The 22,358-nt window shown below is 42.7% G+C and overlaps 1 protein-coding gene across 1 annotated transcript; it reads left to right on the top strand.

Moving 5' to 3' along the window:
- The first annotated feature begins 7,194 nt into the window (after positions 1–7,194).
- SCARA3 (scavenger receptor class A member 3) lies at positions 7,195–21,757 on the top strand. The gene is made up of 6 exons (XM_053458465.1): positions 7,195–7,336; positions 11,197–11,253; positions 11,766–11,885; positions 13,025–13,123; positions 15,106–16,149; positions 20,665–21,757. Exons 1-6 carry the CDS (start codon positions 7,330–7,332, stop codon positions 21,111–21,113), a joined length of 1,776 nt encoding a protein of 591 aa, XP_053314440.1. The 5' UTR covers positions 7,195–7,329; the 3' UTR covers positions 21,114–21,757.
- The last annotated feature ends 601 nt before the right edge of the window (positions 21,758–22,358 follow it).

Genomic DNA, 22,358 nt, shown 5'->3' with positions numbered 1-22,358 from the left:
TATTATTATATATTATATTATTATAGTTATATATTATATGCTTATATTATTATTATAGTTATATATTATTATTATTATTATAGTTATATATTATATGATTATATTATTATTATTATAGTTATATATTATATTATTATAGTTATATATTATATGCTTATATTATTATTATAGTTATATATTATATTATTATATTATTATTTTTATTATAGTTATATATTATTAATATTATAGTTATATATTATATGATTATATTATTATTATTATTATAGTTATATATTATATTATTATAGTTATATATTATATGCTTATATTATTATTATAGTTATATATTATTATTATTATAGTTATATATTATATGATTATATTATTATTATTATAGTTATATATTATATTATTATAGTTATATATTATATGCTTATATTATTATTATAGTTATATATTATATTATTATATTATTATTTTTATTATAGTTATATATTATTAATATTATAGTTATATATTATATGATTATATTATTATTATTATTATTATAGTTATATATTATATGATTATATTATTATTATTATTATAGTTATATATTATTATTATTATAGTTATATATTATATGATTATATTATTTTTATTATAGTTATATATTATTATTATTATAGTTATATATTATATGCTTATATTATAATTATTATTATAGTTATATATTATATTATTATATTATTATAATTATTTTATAAGACTTGATTTTTGGATTTGGCTTTTTGCCCCTGCTTGAGGCAGCCAATCAGCAGCAGGAAGGTGATCCCATTGAAATCACTTGGAGCACTTTCTGCGCATGCGCACAGGGTCTCAATAGATCAACCCCTACTGATAATGAGTCTATCACCTCCTGCATGAAATACCTGGAGGAAGGGGGGGGATGCATATAGCAAATAGCAGGGGGGGGGGGGTAATGCAATGAACATTTAAAGGGACCTCCCCGCTATTATATCCATTAAAGAGCAGGTGATGGCCGGAGATCTGTGGCAAAAGGTGGCAGAACTGGCATTATCACTATCACCCAGAAATGTGAATTTACCTGGAAATCCAGGACAGCTGGTAGGTATAGGAGTCGTTGTTATTTTAATTTGCCCGTGTAATCCCGCGACGAGGCGTGTAATGCCGTGTAATCCCCGCAGTACAGATGCCGAGTGACCTGAATACCCACAGGCCAGTCCCATCGCTGATTCCAGAGACATACGAGGCGCTGTCCGCAGGGTTCCCATAAGAACAATTACCCCTCGGCGGGGCTATTTCTCCCGGGACAGAGGATCAAGTAATAAAGAATGCGTTCTCCTATTCGCACCGGCATGCCTGGGAACTGAGGGGGGTTTGCCCTGAGTCTCGGGGTGAAGGGGCAGATTTGCAGGGTTTTTACCCCAGTCTCGGGGTGAGGGGGCAGATTCTCGGGGTCACGCAATCTAAAGCCAACTCCTTCACCTTCTCCACTGATTTAATCGTATCTGACCACCCCAACGGGTGCGCTTCTCCCTGCTAGATCGCAGCTGGAATCCCTGCTTGAATACAGGTGACTCGAGTAGCAGTAGTATTTATGTGATGAGAGTTAACATTAAACCCGCCAGCTCACAGCCCACTTTACTCAAGGAGCCACCAGGCGGCGCTCTACGGCTGAGCATGATGAGGGAGCCACGCGAGAGCCGCAGCGGCAGTCTGTGACCGGCCCATGTTCTCCTCTGCTACAGCGAGACAGTAGGGCAGCCACCCGGGATACTGCCTGAAAATCAGGACTTTCCCATTAGAACCAGGACTGTTGGGAAGTATGCACATTTCTCAGTTTTGTGTATAACACCTTAAAGCACTTTATCGGGGCTTTTAGGGCCGTAGAGCCCTGCGATCCCCTCATACCCGGCAAACATTCTGACCTCCTAGAAAAGAGGGGCATCAGGGGAGGAGAGAGGGGCATCAGGGGAAGAGAGAGGGGCATCAAGGCAGGAGGAGGGGCATGGGGGAGGAGAAAGGGGCATCAAGGCAGGAGTATCAAGGAAGAGAGAAGAGGGGCATGATCAGAGGAGCAGAAAGAGGCATCAGGGGAGAGAGAGGGTCACAGGGGAGGAAAGAGGGGCATCAGAGGAGGAAAGGGGGCATCAGAGGAGGAGAGAGGGGGCTTCAAGGAAGGAGTATCAAGGAAGAGAGAAGAGGGGCATCAGGGGAGGAAAGGGGGGCATCAGAGGAGGAAAGGGGGGCATCAGGGGAGGAAAGGGGGCATCAGGGGAGGAAAGGGGGGGCACAGAGGAAGAGATAGGTGCACCGGGATTTGGTATGGGGGCATTTCATACTAAGCAGGGACACTTGGGAGGTATGCGTACATACGATAGAAAACCAGACCCCAGGAAGCGGCCGTGACATTTCCGGCATCGAACATCTGCAGAGTGAGTGCGTCCGGCGCGTGGCCAGCGCATGGTGGGGGGGGACCATTAATAAGCAAAAAGCAGCGTTATGCAGGATTGCGTAATCAGCGCCATCCACGCTATTGAGCAACTAAACACAAAAAATGTACCGGTTATTGGTTAACCGTTTCCCCGATTGGCCCATAAAAGATGCGTTGCTTAGGAATCCATCCCATGGAGAGATGGGGGGGGGATTCCAGGATTTAAAATCTGGAAAGCCTTTGGGGTATTTTTTGAGTTATTTTACCCAAAACAAACAAAAATGAATGATTTTTCCCGAAAAGAAATATATTGTCTTGTCCTTAATAGAGATGAAATGTAAACAATGACCACTAGGGGGCAGCAGAGCTCTTTACATTTTTTTTAACCTGTTGGGTCCGAAAACTGCCGGCCGTATGCCGATCCCATATTACAGTCTCTCACTGTATTACCCTCTACCGCTTCTGCTGGGAGGCTGTTCGTAATAAAACATTTATTAACAATTAAGTTAAGAAATGTTTCTCTTGACATATCATCTACCTTTTTAGCTAAAAGAGTTAATTCTAGGGAAAAAAATAGTAACTGAAGTCTTAAGCAGGCAGCCGTTATCCCGATTGCAGCCAGTGTGGTGCGCCAATCAGTGAGGGTGGTGTACTGGTTGCTATGGTGATAAGGCCACTATTGAAGAACTTTGCACCAGAATCATTCTTTGTGCATAACTTTAAAACATCTTTCATGCGAAACAAGTTTAATCTTTATTCAGGCGGTCACTCGTCAGATACATACCTGCCAACTGTCCCTCCACACCATCTTCCTCTTTCCTCCCCGATGCCTTTTTTATCCCTTCCCTTGTAACCTTCTCTCCTCCCCTGATATCCCTCTCTCTTCCCCCAAAGCCTCTTTCCTCCCAATACCCCTCTTTCCTCCCCTGATGCCCCTCTTTTCTAGGAGGTCAGAATGTTTGCTGGGTATGAGGGGATTGCAGGGTTCTACAGCCCTAAAAGCCCCGATAATGTGTATAGAAACAGCAGGAAACGGCTTTATACATTAAACGGGGTAAATAAACCCCATTATTCTTCTTCTAAATGCCCCCCTCGGTTACAGATTGCTCTCTTTTCTTTATTCTCTCTGCTCTTTCTCTACTCTTTTCTTCCTCTCTACTCTCCGTTCTGTATCATCCCCCCTCTCTCTGATCTCTCTCCTCACCCTTTCCTCTTGTCTTCTTTCCTCTTCACCATCCTTTTCTCTTTTCCTCTTCTCCTTTCTTCTTATCTCTGCAGGTCTCTCTCCTTGGTCACCTCCCAGTCGCACCATCCGGTGTTCCAGAGATGGTCCAGGAAAATGCTTGTGAAAAGGTGGCAACCTGAGTTAAAGCATTCAGGGTCCGGCCTTCGGAGGCTGGCCACTTCTTCGCTCCTTTGTTTTTCCGCATACTTTGTAGAAATATTCTATTCTCCCAAAAAAGCGGGACAGAGGTAGAGCTTGGTGGGACAGAGGGATAGCGTGGCAAAATCGGGACTGTCCCGTGTGAAGCAGGACAGTTGGGAGGAATATACACCCCTTAAAAGAATCTGCTGTAAAGTGGAGCAGTAGAGCCGCCTCCCCTATGTTTATTCTATGGAAGCAGCCAGCTTTCTGTTCTCTGAATTATTCCTCCCCATGCGTTTAGCTAAGGCTTTTCTCATGTCAGGGTCTATATGTTCCAAAACCTGTCATAAAAATGTGGGTTTTTTTAGGCTGAATGTCCCTGAAAAATGAATAATTTATATTAAAATGTAACCAATGCCTGGAAATTCCTCTTTCCAACACCAGGGGGCAGTAGTGAGAAAACAAAGAACTGCGAGGACAGACAAAGAGACAGCAAGAGAGAGCCTGAGGAAGGTGAGAGACGGGTGAACCGGACATAACAATTATACCGAAATAAAAGAGCTCAAAAGAGCTTACAATCTAAAATGACCGAAAGCGCAGGATACAGGGGAGCGCTGGAAGGCGTAAACATAACGGAAAAACCCAAAGAGCGAGCGGAGGTGAGGAGTGAGAGAGAACCGAAAGGAAATGATAGTGAAAAAGTGACACCTATGGACAAAAGTGATCTATAGAGAGAGAGAGAGAGAGAGAGAGAGAGAGAGAGAGAGAGGAGAACGGGAGAGAACGATAAACAGGAGGGAGAGAAAGTGAAAGCCACGGACAATAGAGAGAGAAAGTGAAAGATATGGGGAGAGGAAGTGAAAGCGATCTGTGATAGTGAAAGTGCGAGAGAGAGAGTGAAAGTGCGAGAGAGAGAGTGAAAGTGTATGCGAGAGAGTGAAAGTGCGAGAGAGAGAGAGTGAAAGTGTATGAGAGAGAGAGAGAGTGAAAGTGTATGCGAGAGAGAGAGTGAAAGTGCGAGAGAGAGAGAGTGAAAGTTTGAGAGAGAGAGTGAAAGCTTGAGAGAGAGAGTGAAAGTGTATGCGAGAGAATGTGAAAGGAAGAAGTCAGGGACGGAGAGAAAGTGAAAGTGAGGGATGGAGAGGAGAGATAGAGCGGCACAAAAGGAAACTGAAGGGGTTAAGAGCGGCCAGAGGGAGATTTCTTGTATTTGGACGCCAGCAGGGGCTTTGATGACATCACATTCTAAATACACAGACATTTATATGAAGTTGGCCCCCCCTTTGCAGATATAACGGCTTCCGCTCTTCTGGGAAGGATTTCTGTGGGATTTTTGCCGTTCTTCCAGTAGAGCGTCTGTGAGGTCGGCACTGATGTTGGACGAGACGCCCGGCTCGCAGTCTCCATTACGGTTCATCCCAAAGGGATGGGGTGGAGGTCAGAGCTCTGTGTGGCCGGTCGAGTTCTTCCACCCCAAACTCATCCAGCCGTCTTTATGGAGCTTGCTTTGTGTTCGGGGGGGGGGGGGCAGTCACGCTGGAAAAGGTCTTCTCCAAACTCCACAAATCTGGAAGCCGAGCCTCGTCCAGAGAGTGTTGGCGCCGAAGCATTAAGATTTCCCTTCACTAGAAGTAAGCGGCCCAAATCCTGAATGCCAGCCCCAGACCGGCCCCTGTATAATGTATAGATAAATCAGTGACCGGCCCCCTGTATAATGTATAGATAAATCAGTGACCGGCCCCCTGTATAATGTATAGATAAATCAGTGACCGGCCCCTGTATAATGTATAGATAAATCAGTGACCGGCCCCCTGTATAATGTATAGATAAATCAGTGACCGGCCCCCTGTATAATGTATAGATAAATCAGTGACCGGCCCCCTGTATAATGTATAGATAAATCAGTGACCGGCCCCTGTATAATGTATAGATAAATCAGTGAGCCGGCCCCCTGTATAATGTATAGATAAATCAGTGACCGGCCCCCTGTATAATGTATAGATAAATCAGTGACCGGCCCCTGTATAATGTATAGATAAATCAGTGACCAGCCCCCTGTATAATGTATAGATAAATCAGTGAGCCGGCCCCCTGTATAATGTATAGATAAATCAGTGACCGGCCCCTGTATAATGTATAGATAAATCAGTGACCAGCCCCCTGTATAATGTATAGATAAATCAGTGAGCCGGCCCCCTGTATAATGTATAGATAAATCAGTGACCGGCCCCTGTATAATGTATAGATAAATCAGTGACCGGCCCCCTGTATAATGTATAGATAAATCAGTGACTGGCCCCTGTATAATGTATAGATAAATCAGTGACCGGCCCCCTGTATAATGTATAGATAAATCAGCGAGCCGGCCCCTGTATAATGTATATATAAATCAGTGACCGGCCCCCTGTATAATGTATAGATAAATCAGTGACCGGCCCCTGTATAATGTATAGATAAATCAGTGACCGGCCCCCTGTATAATGTATAGATATATCAGTGACTGGCCCCTGTATAATGTATAGATAAATCAGTGACCGGCCCCTGTATAATGTATAGATAAATCAGTGACTGGCCCCTGTATAATGTATAGATGAATCAGTGACCGGCCCCTGTATAATGTATAGATAAATCAGTGACCGGCCCCCCTGTATAATGTATAGATAAATCAGTGACCGGCCCCTGTATAATGTATAGATAAATCAGTGAGCCGGCCCCTGTATAATGTATAGATAAATCAGTGACCGGCCCCTGTATAATGTATAGATAAATCAGTGAGCCGGCCCCCCTGTATAATGTATAGATAAATCAGTGACCGGCCCTCTGTATAATGTATAGATAAATCAGTGACCGGCCCCCTGTATAATGTATAGATAAATCAGTGACCGGCCCCCTGTATAATGTATAGATAAATCAGTGACCGGCCCCCTGTATAATGTATAGATAAATCAGCGAGTGATGTCAGGGAGATGACATCATACAGATGACATGAAGTTAAATAACTGCTGCGGGGTCTCTTGCCCCCCCCCCGGATCAGAGGTCCGCTGTCGGTCTCAATCTCCAGCCCCCCCCGGCCCCCGCACCGAAACATTTGTTTGTCGTTACTGTGAAGGAGATGGGGGGGGGCCCGGACCCTCTGCCCGCCGGCCGCACGGCACCGTGTCAGATTTCCCCCAGCCTGCGCTGGACGGCGGCCAAGAACCCTTCTCCTCCCCGCAGCCGCTCCGCTCGCAGCTCACACAGAGTCCAGTGCTCCGGGATGCCGTCCGCCCGCTCCGAGCCGGGGGCCAACGGGGGCCGCAAACGCCTCCATCCAAAACATTTCTAAAGGAAACACAAAAAGTTTCCCAAAACGCACATCTCTTTTTCTGCTTTTTTCTTTAAAAAACAAAAGAACAAAAAAAAAAAAAAGAAGAGAGAGAGAGAATTCCCGGGCGTTTCCTGCCGTTTCTCCCCGGGGGAGGGGAGGGGGGGCGTTAACGGGGTTTTAAGCCCCTCGGCGCGTTTCTCGGACCACCTGACGGAGGATTCCAGCTCCGGGAGCGAAATGAAAGGTAAGGAGAGACGCTTCGCGCGCCGCGGTCCCCACTTAACTCTTTAATGACCGGATTATCATAACGAGCCGCCACTGAGACGCTTTCTATATTAACCCTTTAATAGCCCGTCGTGAAGATTCTCTGTAGCGGCTCGCCAAATGTGTCACCCAAACGGCTCTAATACCGGTCGTCATGGAAACCTTGACTTGTCATTATCTAAAGATACATTTAATTGAGTCACCTGTATTCAAGCAGCGATATCAACCATAACAGGATCTTATATATGATCCCAGTGGGGGGAATAGGAAGGAGTCCGATCCAGACTGTGTGACCCTGAGAATCTGCCCCCGAGACCCTGAGACTGGGGCAAAGATCCATGAGAGTTCCATGTTATGCCATTCACTGTGGTTATTGAGAGAATGGTAGATAAGTGAAACAGTCTCCCAGCAGAAGTGGTAGAGGGCAATACAGTGATGCATGGGATAGACATACGGCTCCTGAATCTAAGACAAGACCAACGGCTGATTAAGGTTTGAGTCTTTACAGCTGGAGAAACGGGCGACTCGACGAGGGCCAAATTGGGCCGATCTGCTGGCAGATTCTATTTAACCAGCTTGCAGATGGCTGAGTGTTATAAGAGTTGTGGTTCCCCACAGCAGCCATAAACTGACATACAACAATTTAGCATTTCAGTCAGTAGTGAATGCATGGAACGACCCACCAGTGTCTGTGGCTCGGAATGAATATTTCCATATATGGGGTATTATACTGAGCCTATATCCTATAGTTAACCCTTTGCTGACGATGCTGATTATTTTTACTGGTATTCGTTTTTTATTTTTTTTATTATTTAAATGTAATTAAGTAAAGTTCCATATGCAAAGGACTGTTTTGCCGCGCTGCGTTATATGAGGGTGCTACAGAATTAATAATAATACCGTATATAATAATAATAATAATACCGTATATAATAATACTGTATATAATACCGCATATAATAATAACGTATATAATAATAATACAGTATATAATAATACAGCATATAATAATAACGTATATATAATAATAATACAGTTTATAATAATACTGCATATAATGTATATAATAATACAGTATATAACAATAATACCGCATATAATAATAACATATATAATAATACCGTATATAATAATAATAATACAGTATATAATAATAATACCGTATATAATAATAATACAGTTTATAATAATACTGCATATAATAATAAGGTATATAATAATAATAATACAGTATATAATAATAATACCGCATATAATACCGTATATACCGTAATAATAACGTATCTAATAATAATAATACTGTATATAATAATACAGTATATAATATTGCATATAATAATAATAATAACGTATATAATAATAATAATACAGCGTATAATAATACCTCGTATAATAATACCGCATATAATAATAATACCATAGATAATAATAATATCGCAAATAATAATACCGTATATAATAATAACACCGTATATAATAATAATACCGCATATAATAATAATACCGGATATAATAATAATAATCCAGTATATAATAATAATAATACCGCACATAATAATAATACTGTATATAATAATAATACCACATATAATAATAACATATATAATAATACCGTATATAATAATAATAATATAGTATATAATAATACCGTATATAATAATTATACAGTATATAATAATAATACCGTATATTATAATAATAATACCGCATATAATAATAACATATATAATAATACCGTATATAATAATAATACAGTATATAATAATAATACCGCCCGATAGTCCGCATATCAGAAGGAGAGGTGCTGGAGAGGAGACTTTTGAGTCGCTGTTTCGTAAATGACGAGTGATTCGATGAGATCGACCAGGATGTTGGAGTCTTCAGTTGAAGTTAAGCTTTTGAGACCTCGGAGGTCTCTTCCTCAGGTGGAATCATCTCATTTGAAGAAGGGACCTCGGAGGCCCTGAAATCGTGTATGGCTGCTGCTTTTTTATATGTGATATATATAAGTCACCGTGATTAATGGGGGATAACATATCAAAATCAGAGTCGTCTGGATGATGGGCTTTATAGTCAGCAACTAAATGAATAGAAAGTGCTTGGTATCTAATGTCTGTAAATGAAGAGCTTGGATGAGCCTGATGAGAAACTGCCAATCCAAAAACAGGTGGCTGAGCGTGATGGGAGTTATCTACTAAACCCGTCAGCGGGTATATTAAGCTACTGCGTGATTTCTGACAGTCACCCGACACACAGCACTGGAATAGGTGTGATGGGAGTTGCAGTCTGGAATGTTAGCCCTGAAAATGTTAGCGTTCAGGGATGAGGTCATCCCCGCAGTGAGATTGGAAACATATTTCCACGCGGAAACATATGATGTCACACTGGGAAGATCACGCGTGTCAGACTGGACAGTAAACAACATGCCGGAAGTCGGGTCTGCACTGCTAGAAAGATTCCCCGCACCCTACCAAGTATTTCTTCACTGATTTCTGGAACAGCAGCCCAGCAGAGGCGGTAGAGGTTAATACAATGAGGGAAATTAACCTGTGATGGTATTCAGGACACATTTTCATCGTTTTTTTTCTATATATATGATTTAGGGGACAATTTAATAAGCAGCGTAACATATATACATATACAGTATATATATATATTGTTGGGGGGCACGCTAAGCTATTCGTCGGTACGCAGGTTATCTGAAGAAAATACACATTTTTACCATTATTTTTCCCCTCTACTTTTTTTGTGCCCCTGCTTTTGAGGGCTGTAACGCCCACCGTACTGAGCGTGATGGGAGTTGTAGTCCTTGAAAGCCCGTCAGCCGATATTCTCTTGCCCGTACAGCAGGCAGCCACATCGGCCTCCGCGCTCCGTGCACCGATCGGGCGGATGTCATTGTTATTATTATTGTTTGTTGTTTTATATCATGCTTCCCATCTGTCCCGCTTCGCGTGGGACAGTCCCGATTTTGCCACCCCGACACCCGCCAAGCTCTGCCTCTGCCCCGCGTCTCGAGGACCTCTGTGTTTCTGCTGTGAAAAAACTTTTTAAAGCCGCCTGTGCGAGCGGAAAATGTCACCTCATCAGCGGGGAGAGAACTCCAAACATCCCGGAGGAAGCTGCCGCCGCCGCCGCCTCGGGTCCACAAAGACCTTTTATATTTAGAAAGGTCGCAAACGAAGCGTTTCTACGAAGCTGGGGGGTTATTTTAACCCTTTGGCTACAGAAAAGTCCCTCAAACAAAACGTGTTAATCAAATTTAAATGGAATGAATAAGCAATTATGCCACGTGTCACGTGGACAGTCCTGATTTTTGGGGCTGCTGAGTGGCTCAGCTGTGGGGATCGCGGCTCCCTTGGAGACATCCTCTGGTCTCCCCCGACTGGCCCAGGGAGCTGTAAAAATGTGGCCTCCGCGGCTGCAGCTCCCATGTGCCCCCTCATTATGGGAGCAGCCATCTTAACTGCCTGTTTCCAGGAACCATATAACTAAGTTATTGAGAGGGTGGTAGGTAAGTGGAACAGCCTCCCAGCAGAAGTGGTAGAGGGTAATACAGTGAGGGGATTAAACATGCATGGGATAGACATACGGCTCCTGAATCTAAGACGAGACCAGCGACTGATTAAGGTTTGCTGTTGTGCCACTAGAGGGCGCTATACACAGTGTATGATGACACATCCATCGCCTTATCTCGCAGTCATTGGCTACTTGGAACAACGAGCTCCTGATGATGTCATTTTCTCTTCCTTGTCGTATATATATGAATACATTTTTTTAGAACGTTGGGTGTTATAAATATGTCACCATAAAAGAAAGCAGAACTTTTATGTCTTACAGACGAGGAGCTCATTCAGGAGGAAGACGATATGCCCTCCGGCAGGTGCAGACCGAACGGTAGGTGGAAATTTCACGGTACATGGTACGGGGTTCCCCGGGGTCTGGCGGGCAGAGGAATGACCCAGGGTAGGATACTCGGAGCTCTATCTCTTGGGGAGCTTCATGTGGAAGCAGCCCCAGACTCCCTCAGGTGGTTGGGGATTAGGGAGGAAGAGAGTTTGAGTGGGTGTGGCCAAATGTCACTCCTCCCTCCTGTATTGTTCCTACAAATGGAATTATCGTAAGGTTTGTCTGACTTCCTTCCTGTTATCTGCTGTTAGAAAGTTGATAGATAGAGCATCGTATCTTACATCACATTACATCATATTACATCATATCTTACATCACATTACATCACATTACATCATATCTTACATCATATTACATCATATGGAATTTCTAGCCATGTTTTAGATGAGGGCATTCGCCAGGACTGAGAATCGGGGTTTCTCTCAATGCCTTTAGTGGCAAAATTGTTACATTCAGCGGAAAAATATTAAAATATCGTGTTTTTGACTTTTATTTTTTAGGCCGGATGGGAACCAATTGCATTAAATGCCAGAAGAACCTGACGCTCCAGCACTCGGTGAAGGTTCTTTATGTCATCATCGTGGTTCTGATCGCGGCGGTCATCATACTGGCTTCATTAGGCAAGTGGAATTATTTTAAATAAAAATGTTCATTTAATCTGAGTTTATATAAAAATACAAATAATGCAGCTGTTTATTTAGATTGTCAGCTCTTTGGTTCCAGTCTTTCCACGCATTCAAGTTCGAACAATCATATAAAAAAAACACATTTGCGAAATTCAGTCCGCAATGCAGCTTTAGCTTCAATTTAAAAAAACAAATTACAATTTAAAAATTGATACACAATCAAGAACTGTGTCGTAGTTAACCCTTTACTTCCATGATTGTTTTCTTCCAGGGCTTAACGTGTTAAAAAAAGGTAACTTGTTTACAGTTTTGCCTTGAAAATGAGATACTTAACATTTTTGTTTCCCGATTTGGCGGGTTACATGGGATTAATCTGTTTACAAGATTGAGATCGGAAGGGGGGGGGCAGTGGAGTTTAAGATTATTTATTGAAAATTCCAGAGAATGGAGATGTTGCCCAATATTGTCCGTTATAAGGCAGCTGGGTTTCGTTTAGTGACATGAAACATGGGGTCTCCGCTCGGACGCGGTGGGTTTATGACCTTAATAGTTATGCAAAAAGAACAAGTCTATTAACCCCTTAATGGACACAGGCATTTCCATACCTACAAATCAGGGCACTATTGTTGGGAGTAGTGGCTGGAAGGTGGGGAGGGACAAGGGCAGGAGACCCCCCTCGTGGCACTCGGTACAGACCGCCATCAATTTTAAAGCTCCTTGGGCCAGTCAGTCAAAGTAGACAGACAGTCTCAGCAAATCAGGACTGTGACCCAGAAAAGGGGACACTTGGAAGGTATAAATTGTTTTTATTTTGGAATTTCTGTTGAGGATTTCACCCACAGGACATACGCAACTCCTAAAAAACAATTCATGCTCCGTGACATCCGTAATACCCCGGGGCATGTGTTATTAATGCTTTGGATGGGGATTAATCCCCCTCAGGGTATTAACCTCTACCACTTCTGCTGGGAGGCGGTTCCCCTTATCTACCACCCTCTCAGTAAAGTAAAACTTCCTTACATTACATGAATCAGAACGCCAACTCAGTTTATTGACTTTTTCTGGCCGTGCACGGATTGCTTAAACCGGTGATGTCATTTTCATTCCGATTGTTTCATCTCTCACCTCATCAGTCTTCAGGAAAGTCAACTCTTTGTACAACGACCTGAGCACGGCCCAGAATTATTACGAGGAGAAAATTGTTTCCGTGCAGGAAAACCTCCAAGAACTCGGTAAATATTCTTTATTATTTCCTTTTTCTCTGAGATCTGATAAGAAGAGCCTTAACCCCTTAATGACAAAGCCTGTACATGTACGGGCTCAAAATGCATTGTTTTCAATGGGTTTAGGGACCGCCCATTGTCCTTAAGGGGTTAAAAAAAATTTGGTCAAAATCAAAACTGTTCAATAGCGGAATTACCCATAGGCACCCGGGGCGGAAAGTCTCACCCCCTTCTGCAGTAACCCCAATGGCAACATAACCCTCCTGGTGCTTCCTCATATTAAAAGCGTTCCTGTGATGTCATCATCATGATGCAACTGGCCTTGTTTTGTAACAATTATGGCTACGTAATAACAACACTAAAGACAGGGAAATAATAAGATAGCATTCGAGCCAGACCACTGGTGCTCTCAGTATACCCCCCCTCCAGTTTAAACTAGCAATTATAATATTAAATATAAAAAAATATTTAAAAAAAACATGCAGCAGGAAGAATAGTAAAGATAATTATTTATAATGAATTAAAACATTATTATTATTACGGTATTTATTATTATATTATTATTATATTAGTATATTATAAATTATTCAATATTAGTTATTATAATACTACGGTATATCAGTTATTTTTATATTAATATATTATTTTGAATTATTAATAGTAATATAAGTATATATATATATATATATATATATATATACTGGTATTTGTTTTTTTAATATATACCTGTAAAGGTTGTATTTCAGTTCGTATCAAGGGGATCTGGACACACTGAACTTTTTGATCACAGTTGGCTACCTGTAGGACTGATTTGATCAGTGTTTTAACCAAAAGCGGGGTTTGTTGTGCCAAAAACTCAACAAAACTAAAATACACATTTTAAGTCAATATATCAGGAATATGAGCCACAATGTATACATCGTTCCGATTATATATATATAGCAGAAAAGCGTCTCTGTCACTTTAAGGCCAGCGGCCGCTAAATGGCGTGCGTGAATACGCCTGGTCTCCTGTTACACTCTTTATAAACGGCCCGGATCCGCCATGCCAGCAGCACGAAAAGTGAGTGGCCCCTGCCACTTGGTGCCAGCTGGGCGGTTGCCAGATGGCCAGTCCAGGTCTGGCCCCTGCCCTAACCGTGTAACCCCTCTATACATAAGCCCTTGAAGGGTATAATAGTGGTTTCTGTGTATCGGCCGAGGGGGAAGAAACTTGGACACGGAATCTTCTGTTAATATCAAAAGTTCACTTGAAAAAAATAACCACATCCTGTTTTTGGAATGAACTCATTCCGAACGGCCAAAAAAAAAAGACGAGTGACGGGAATTCGCTAAACAGCAAAAAGTAACCCAAAAGGAGGAGGATTTAGATTCATTTAAATGGCAAATTTATCGCGCCGGCTGAATTATTTTCACGTGAAAAATAAAAACAAGGTTCATTTTATTGTCATTTTTACTTCTTTCAAATTAGTATTAATTATTATTATTAATATATATTTATATTACCGTTACAAATAGGGGATTGTGATAATTAACAACAATTTAGTAAAGTATTAACACTTGTTAAGACATACCGGGGCAGAAGGAGAATAGGGTGCTGGCCCTATGAGCTTACAATCTATGAGGAGGTTGAGGGGGAACGAGACAGGAGGAGGACATGAGACCACTTTGGTGATGATGATTTGATTGTAGCGGGGGGGGGCGTGGAGAGGTCAATGGATGGAAATCTCCAAGGTGGTGTGGACAGATGGTTCCTTAGGGGGCAGGTTGAGGGTATTAAGGGGATAGATTGTAAGCTTCTCTGAACAGGTGGGGTTTTTGTGAACATTTAAAGTTAGAACAAGTAGGCAAGAGTCTGACAGAACCAGGTAGAGAATGGAGAATATGTCTTCCTTGTCTTTTAGATAAGGTGCCACCTTCTTGTAGATCATCAATCAGAACTTTTTAACATTTTTGAAATTGTAAATTAATTTTTTTTGGTTTTCTTTTCAGATGATAAATCTTTGGGCAATTGTTCCTACTGCCATGATGCCACCCGCTTGGGCGAGGAGATCAACAAGCTCCACACGGAGCTGGAGGAGATCCAGAAGATGCTTTTGGTACAAGAAATGCTTCTAGACAGGACTTCTCAAAGCCACCAGCTTCTCACGTCGACCAACAGCAGAATGGATGGCGAGATCCAAAGAAGCGACTTCTCTCTCCGACAGATCAACCAGACGTTGGGGCTCTTCCTGTCGCAGGTGAGAGTTTGGCAGGCGGCGGCTAGCGAGCTGGACACCTCGGTGAAAAAGCTGGTCCAGGAACGTTACGACATCACGGCTGCGGTTCAGCAAATAAATTTCACGTTAGGTCAAACATCGGAGTGGGTGAACGTTATCCAAAGGAAAACCGACGAGGAGACACTAACGCTGCAAAAGATTGTGAGTGACTGGCAGAATTACAGCAGAGTCGTCTACGGGTTTAAGGCCACATCGGCCAAAACGGCCGAGCTTTCCAAGAACATTCAGAACAGTATCGGAGCTACGGCCCAGAGGATCAGCCAAAACACTGAGGTCATGCACGATTTGGTTCTGCAGGTGATGGGCCTTCAGTTACAACTGGACAACGTCTCCTCCTATTTGGATGACCACGAGGAGAACATGCAGGATCTTCAATACCATTCCAAATACACACAGAATCGGACGGTCGAGAGGTTCGAGAGCTTGGAAGGCAGAATGTCTTCCCATGAAACCGAGATCAGCACCATATTCATCAATATCAACGCCACGGACAACCACGTCCATAGCATGTTGAAATATCTTGACGACGTTCGACTCTCTTGCACCCTGGGATTTCACTCGCACGCCGAGGAACTTTATTACCTAAATAAATCCGTGACCCTCATGCAGGGCACTACTGATCTGCTAAGGGAAAGATTTAGCCTCCTCAGCGCCCGGCTCGACTTTGACGTACGGAACCTGTCCATGATCATGGAAGAGATGAAATTGGTGGACACCAAGCACGGGAAAATTCTCGACGATGTCACCTTTGTGAAAGGTAAGGTAGAGATCTGGTATATACAGTCACTGACTTGTTTTGCATCTTCAAAAGCTCTTGGTATGGACCCGTCTAACATTACATACCTGCCAGGTGCACCAATTACTTGCTCTCTGGGCTCCCACTTTTCTCCACTCATGGGGCCGATCTGATGGTTTGGTTTGCGGCCGCTTGCTAGGTACACCTTGAAAAAGCGTAAGGTTGAAGCATGCAGCAACATGTCTCCAGACACAAGTCATTTATCAGCCAGAGGTCCATCTCCAGTACCATTCCTGGTAGCAGTTGAAGGACATCAGTATGTCCCAGTGTAAGTCAGCTAGAGACTTCCGTGTCCACCTGAGCTTGCCGTGTCCTCCTGAGCTTGCCACATGTGGGGCCTCAAGTGTGTGAGCTTTTATGACTTACAAAGAAACCCTTAGTCTAGTGGAGCTCCGGCTTTTCACGATAGCGGAAGTAGATGCTCACAAGAGGTTATAGCGGCTGAACACAACGAAACAAAATATCAAAAAGACGGGTAGATCTAAAATAATATTGGTGTGGGGGGGTATGCTTAAGGCGAAAATACCCAGTAATCCCATCTTGGACTAATGTTCTTAAAACTGAAACTTGGTCTTATTTTCCAGGAGAGAGCTGGATTTTTCATTACTTTATTTATATTTTTTACTCTTTTTCAGTGCCAAGGAGCACCCAGAATAAACTAATAAGGGGTTAATATTTGGCTTTTCCAAGCTTTTTTTTTTTTTAACCTTTCTCCAGTAAGTAACCGGCGAAAGCCAAATAAACTCTGTAACTATTGCTACCAGGGGATTGTGAGTAGTACGTGAAGGTTTTATGTGGCGATCGGGTGCCAAGGCAGCTTTATTTGATTAAAAGCCCTGTGGTCCACCCAATTCCGTGTTTGACTCTAAACCCGTGTGGGGGCGACGGGCGTTGCGTTTATTATTCTATCGCATTTACAAGCTTTCGATGACTCGTGAAACAAGTTCGCTTAGCGTATTTGTGGCAATTCCAGCTAATTTCCCGCCGTTTCTATACACATTGTTGGAGATAAGCTCCACCGACGCTTGGAACTAAATGCATTCTCAGAAGCATCATTTCTGGCGCTGTAGAATGCCCCAAAAAATGAATTCATTAAGCATGTCTAATTTTGCCTTATTCATATTTTTTTTTTTTTACTGGGAACACTTAATTGTCACGTGACACAAAGGCGAGCATTGATTGGCTGATGCTAAAGAAACTGTGCTCTTTAGCAAATGTGTATATAAAATGTCTTTTTTTAGATTCTGCTCCCAAACCATAAAAATAAATGGGTTTATTTTGTGAATGCCAAATGGGTATTATTATTATTTATTGTTTCGTATAGCGCCGTCATATTCCACAGAGCCGTACAAAGGAACATTTTATCATCCCTATTCTAGCTTAAAAACATTTAAAGGACATACATGGGCGTGTGAGGTTCACTGAAGCACCATTTCTTGGCTTTTTTTTCCTAATTAGGAATCATTTGTACAATTTTTTTTTTTTTTACAAAATATTCCAAAAATTACATTTTCTTTTAGTAAATTTCCTTAAACACTACAGTCTCCCACCACGTACCAAATAACTTCTGGTTTTGAACCGCTCTTGGCTTGAAAAATATCCCTCGAAAATACTGAATGGGGTAAATGCGTCGGAGGTGGATTAACTCGGGGCTATCGGAAGATACGGAGTGACCACCGGACACTTGGTCCAATCTGGCTGTATATATATAAATATATGAAAGGCAAAGTACCTCTATATATGAAAGGCATGTCACTGTGGGAATTGTTGATTGTGATTGGACCTTAAGCTGAAGGACCAATCGTAGTGCATTTGTTTCACTGTGATTGGACCCTCTTCCTGTTCAGGTTTCTCACCTCCTGATTGGAGATGGGTTATGGTGTAAAATTGTATAGGATATACCTATCCCTGATGGTTTATGAGCATACCTGGGAACCTCAGGGGCGGCCTACTGACGTCAGGGGCGTTCCCCTTGACATTGTGGGAAACACCCCTTTTTAAAGGGGAAATGGGCGGGGAGTGGGGCCTGTCAAGACCCCGGTCCTGTGACCTGGAGGAGACGGGTGTTGACCAGGAGAACCGGAGAGTTCCCAGATATGTGTATGGGGCACAAGATCACCTTATTCCCAACGTTACTAACAACACAGCAGCCGATGCCGTGACCCTCGTTATAATGTATGGTAGCCGATAAAATCCACAAAATGTTTTAGGTGAGGAGTGTTTAGCGTCAGGAGGGGAGTAGGGCGTTGGCATTGGCTGAAAGTCTTATATTAGATACTCCTAGTGCAAGAACGAAACTCCTTAGGTAGCAAACTTTGTGACTATGGAGTAACTTGTGAGGGACATAATCCGCTAACGTGTAGGCGTCAAAGTTCGTCTATTGGGGCGTCCAAGTGTTTTGCGGCACAGTGTGTGACCTCTAGGGTGAGGGCAGTTAAGTATAAGGATCCAGTGGGCCAGTGGCCAACAGCTCCACACACTCGCCCGATCTGCTGCTCCAGTGGCAGATCTGGTGCTGCAGCGTGCAGGCGGCAGGGGGAGATGCCCGGCCGCGCGCTACAAAAAAGCGCCCGTATCCGGCCATCGGCCGCATTGGTGGTTATGTGGCGGCTGTTGGTCTTAAAGTGCCAGCTCCGTCTCGTCATTGCCAATCCGGCCCTGTGAGAGAGAGGGCGAGAAAGAAAATAAAGAGCTACATTTTTCTTTTATGATGAGCACGTATGCTACTTTATGTATAAAACAGACACGAAAGAGACAAAGTAATTTGATATTTTGGAATTCTAAAAATAATTTTAAAAAAATATATATTTTTCAACGGAAGAAAAGACTCTACGAATAAATAAGGTTTTGGGGACAGAGAAGTTTCTGGCGGAAAGAAAAAGTAGCGCGATAAACCCCGCAGAGAGCTGCAGAATTGACAAGTTGTAAAATGTTAGCTTCCTTTAAGCTCTGGGTGGGATAAGGCGAGTCGGAGCATGACATCACACCGAGCCAGACACGCTAACGAGAAAGGATTAAGAAAAACAAGTCGACAACGTTTTTCCACCGACACCAATAAACTTTACGGCTCCGCAAGTCTTCTGTGCCATTTTATGAAGAAACATTAAAAAAATGTCGTCCCGTCTTTTTTTTAAATGGAATTTCCTTAATAATAATAATATAATTAGCTGAATCCCCCAGAATATATTTGCCCCTTTCTCCATTCCTTCAGCTAGATGTCTTCCAGGAGACATCTCCTTACGCGTGATCTGCTCACCTCCAGCCATCTCCGCCACTGCTTCGGCTGAACGCCTCGGGGCGAGGGTCTGTTTAGACCCCCAGTGCGCATGGGAAAAGTGTTCCTATTGATTTCAGAGGTAGTACTTTCCTGCCACTGATTGACAGCTTGCAGTGCCAATTGTAGAATAATGCATATTACATGTTACGCACTTTAATATGTGGGGCTGTCGGTGACATTAGACTGTCTCTTTAACCAGCGTGTCTGATTCTCCCCATGTTACAAAGTATTACATGAAATCTATGTGGCGGGCAGCCAATCGGGAAGAAGGAATGCATTCTGGGGAAAGAAGTGTTAAATGTCTTGATGTAAATGGTTTGCAAGACGAGAAACACCATGGGTTTACTGCAGGGAGATTTTGCCAAACTAATTTAATGTATTACTTTGACTGGGTGACTAAAATAATAGCCCCGGGAGGGGCAGTAGAGATCGCCTGTCTGACATTGTCACGTATAGGAGACTCATACATGAATTGCATTGTTTGGATCTGAATAAGCCAATGGCTGAGTGACAGGGGGCAGAAGGTTGTCGTAAATGGGGTATATTCAGAGGAAGGTCTTGTCACTAGTGGGGCCCCCCAGTATTGGGACTTTTTAATATTTTTAGTAGTGATAATACTGAAGGCGTTAATGGTTTGATACGTCTTTTTGCAGATGATACAAAGGCCTGCAATGGGTGGAAAAAGCCAAATGGCAAATAAATGAATTGATTGAGATTAGCTGAAGTTTAATGTTGATAAATGTAAGATGATGCACTTGGGAAATAAAGATCCAAAAGCAGAATATAGCTTCAGGAGCTCTGTGCTGTTAGCCATAAATGAGAGTGACTTGGGGGTAATTATTTCCAATGACTTAAAGGTAAGCAGGCAATGCAACAAAGCATTGGAAAAGCCGTTGCAGTATGCTGGGGTGTATAGCGGGAGGCATTAGTAGCAGGAAGCGGTAGGTGGTCCTGTCAGATCCAGATCTCTGATCAGACCTCACCAGAGAAAGAGGGCAAGTGGATCAGATCAGTATGGGGAACGGGCAGGGAATGGGCAGAATCAAGCATAGCTCCCGCCCAGACATTAAACACACCGACTCGAAGGTCTATTAACTTACCCTCCAGAGTCAAAAAAGGTTGACTGAACGTAATACGTAATTGGACAAATAAATACAGATAATAAAATCACTTCTAATTATGTTTATCTTTCATGGCAGGATTGCCAGGCCTACCAGGACCAAGAGGATTCAAAGGCGATGTAGGAATCAAAGGTTCTCTAGGTCCAAGAGGGGAAAAGGGAGACAGGGGTGAATTAGGGTATCCAGGCCCACAAGGATCAGGAGGCCCCGCTGGAGATGCTGGCCCCCAAGGAGAGAAAGGACCTACTGGAGTAAAAGGGACGCAAGGCATCAAAGGAGAAAAAGGCAGTATGGGTCCTCCAGGCTTAAGAGGCCAAAAAGGAGCAAAAGGTGATGTTGGCCCTCCAGGACCGGATGGTCCACCAGGTGCAATAGGACCACCAGGGTTACAAGGACAACCTGGTTTTCCTGGACCTCGTGGGATGATTGGTAAACAGGGACCACCAGGTGTAAAAGGAGAACCGGGCATTGAAGGCCCACCTGGTCTTCCTGGGCCACCAGGAATACCAGCAAAATCTTCTCTCTGAAGTATAATGGAGCTGTTTTGGAGATAACCGATTTTCCTCATGAGAAACACCAAGGAACATCTTGTGACTATTCTGAATGCGCACCCTTTCCTCACAAATCATCCTACCAAAAACACAACACTTATTTTTTGGAATCTACGCTTCTGGCCACCGGACGTCACAATGTGGTCTACCATACGTTGTGTTAATCTAGATCAGCAAAACTTGGGCAATCATCTTGATAAATAACTTGTCCAATATATATATATATATTGAAGAATTTACATAAGCTACATATCTAATGCTTCACATATAGTGAGACGGCATGTTAAAGGTATTCCTTCCATGGTTTGATAGGAAGTCCATTTGTTTTAGAAGACGTCGTCACCATTTGCTTACCAGAATATGTTCCTGAAGATCAAACCCTTAAAAAAAAGGTATGGTTTTAGTGAGAAGCAAGTATTATGAATTATGTCACATCAAGTAATAACAGATTGTCTAGAAGAAGGGGGGTGCTAGTCATGCTCCATATACTGGTTTTTAGTGGTTTATTCACTAGTTTAACTCATTATCACCTTTGTTGTTCACTGAGGAACCTCTGGCCAACTCAGGGGCTTAACTTGACAATCTATAGCTATACTCAGGACTCTTCTGAGGTCCAGGTAAACCAATCAAAGGTTTAACGAGTAGCTCACATGTTCCTCAAGTTTCCAGAGGTGTGTCTGCCATGGTGGCCCACCTTGGGTGTAAAAAGTTGAGGATGGTGAAGCTGAAATGTCCTTTAGTCTATCTGGGATTCAGACCCAATACAATCCTTTCACAACTCGATATCTAGAATCAGATTCATGTTTTCGGTACTGTTAGCTGCTTATATGTCAGGACTTCCAAAAAATCCCATTTATTCTACACCTTTTTTCAGATGGCTACAGTTCCCAAAGGATTAGATACATCATTTTATTCCCCAAATTCAGCCAAGCAACGATTCAACCCACAATACGTTACCCGAGCGGTGATGTTGCAGGACATTCTGTCAACAAAATACCCAGCCTCCTAACTTTTTTGCAAATGTCCCAATAAAACCAGCATTTGCTGGGACAGCTTACAATCGACCATAAGCTCCTTTGTGAGATTGTCCTGGTCAATTCAGGGCTGTTGGCAGTTATGGCATATGCAGTCATGGTCATGGCTTTTATTCAGTGCTGACACCTGTTCTGAGGAATGTGGCCAATGGTGAGGGGGGAGGGGTCTGACCCAAAAGTGGGTGTG

The sequence above is a fragment of the Spea bombifrons genome, chromosome 3 (assembly GCF_027358695.1).
Source record: "Spea bombifrons isolate aSpeBom1 chromosome 3, aSpeBom1.2.pri, whole genome shotgun sequence".
Lineage (NCBI taxonomy): Eukaryota > Metazoa > Chordata > Amphibia > Anura > Pelobatidae > Spea > Spea bombifrons.
Note: the sequence above shows the minus strand (reverse complement) of the source record. Positions and strands in the feature narration are given on the sequence as shown.

Excerpts from the sequence above, each read along its gene's own strand:
- SCARA3 (XM_053458465.1), top strand. Across the intron at positions 11,254-11,765 it reads CGGCAGGTGCAGACCGAACG|GCCGGATGGGAACCAATTGC; the intron begins GTAGGTGGAAAT and ends TTTATTTTTTAG. Across the intron at positions 13,124-15,105 it reads GGAAAACCTCCAAGAACTCG|ATGATAAATCTTTGGGCAAT; the intron begins GTAAATATTCTT and ends TTTTCTTTTCAG.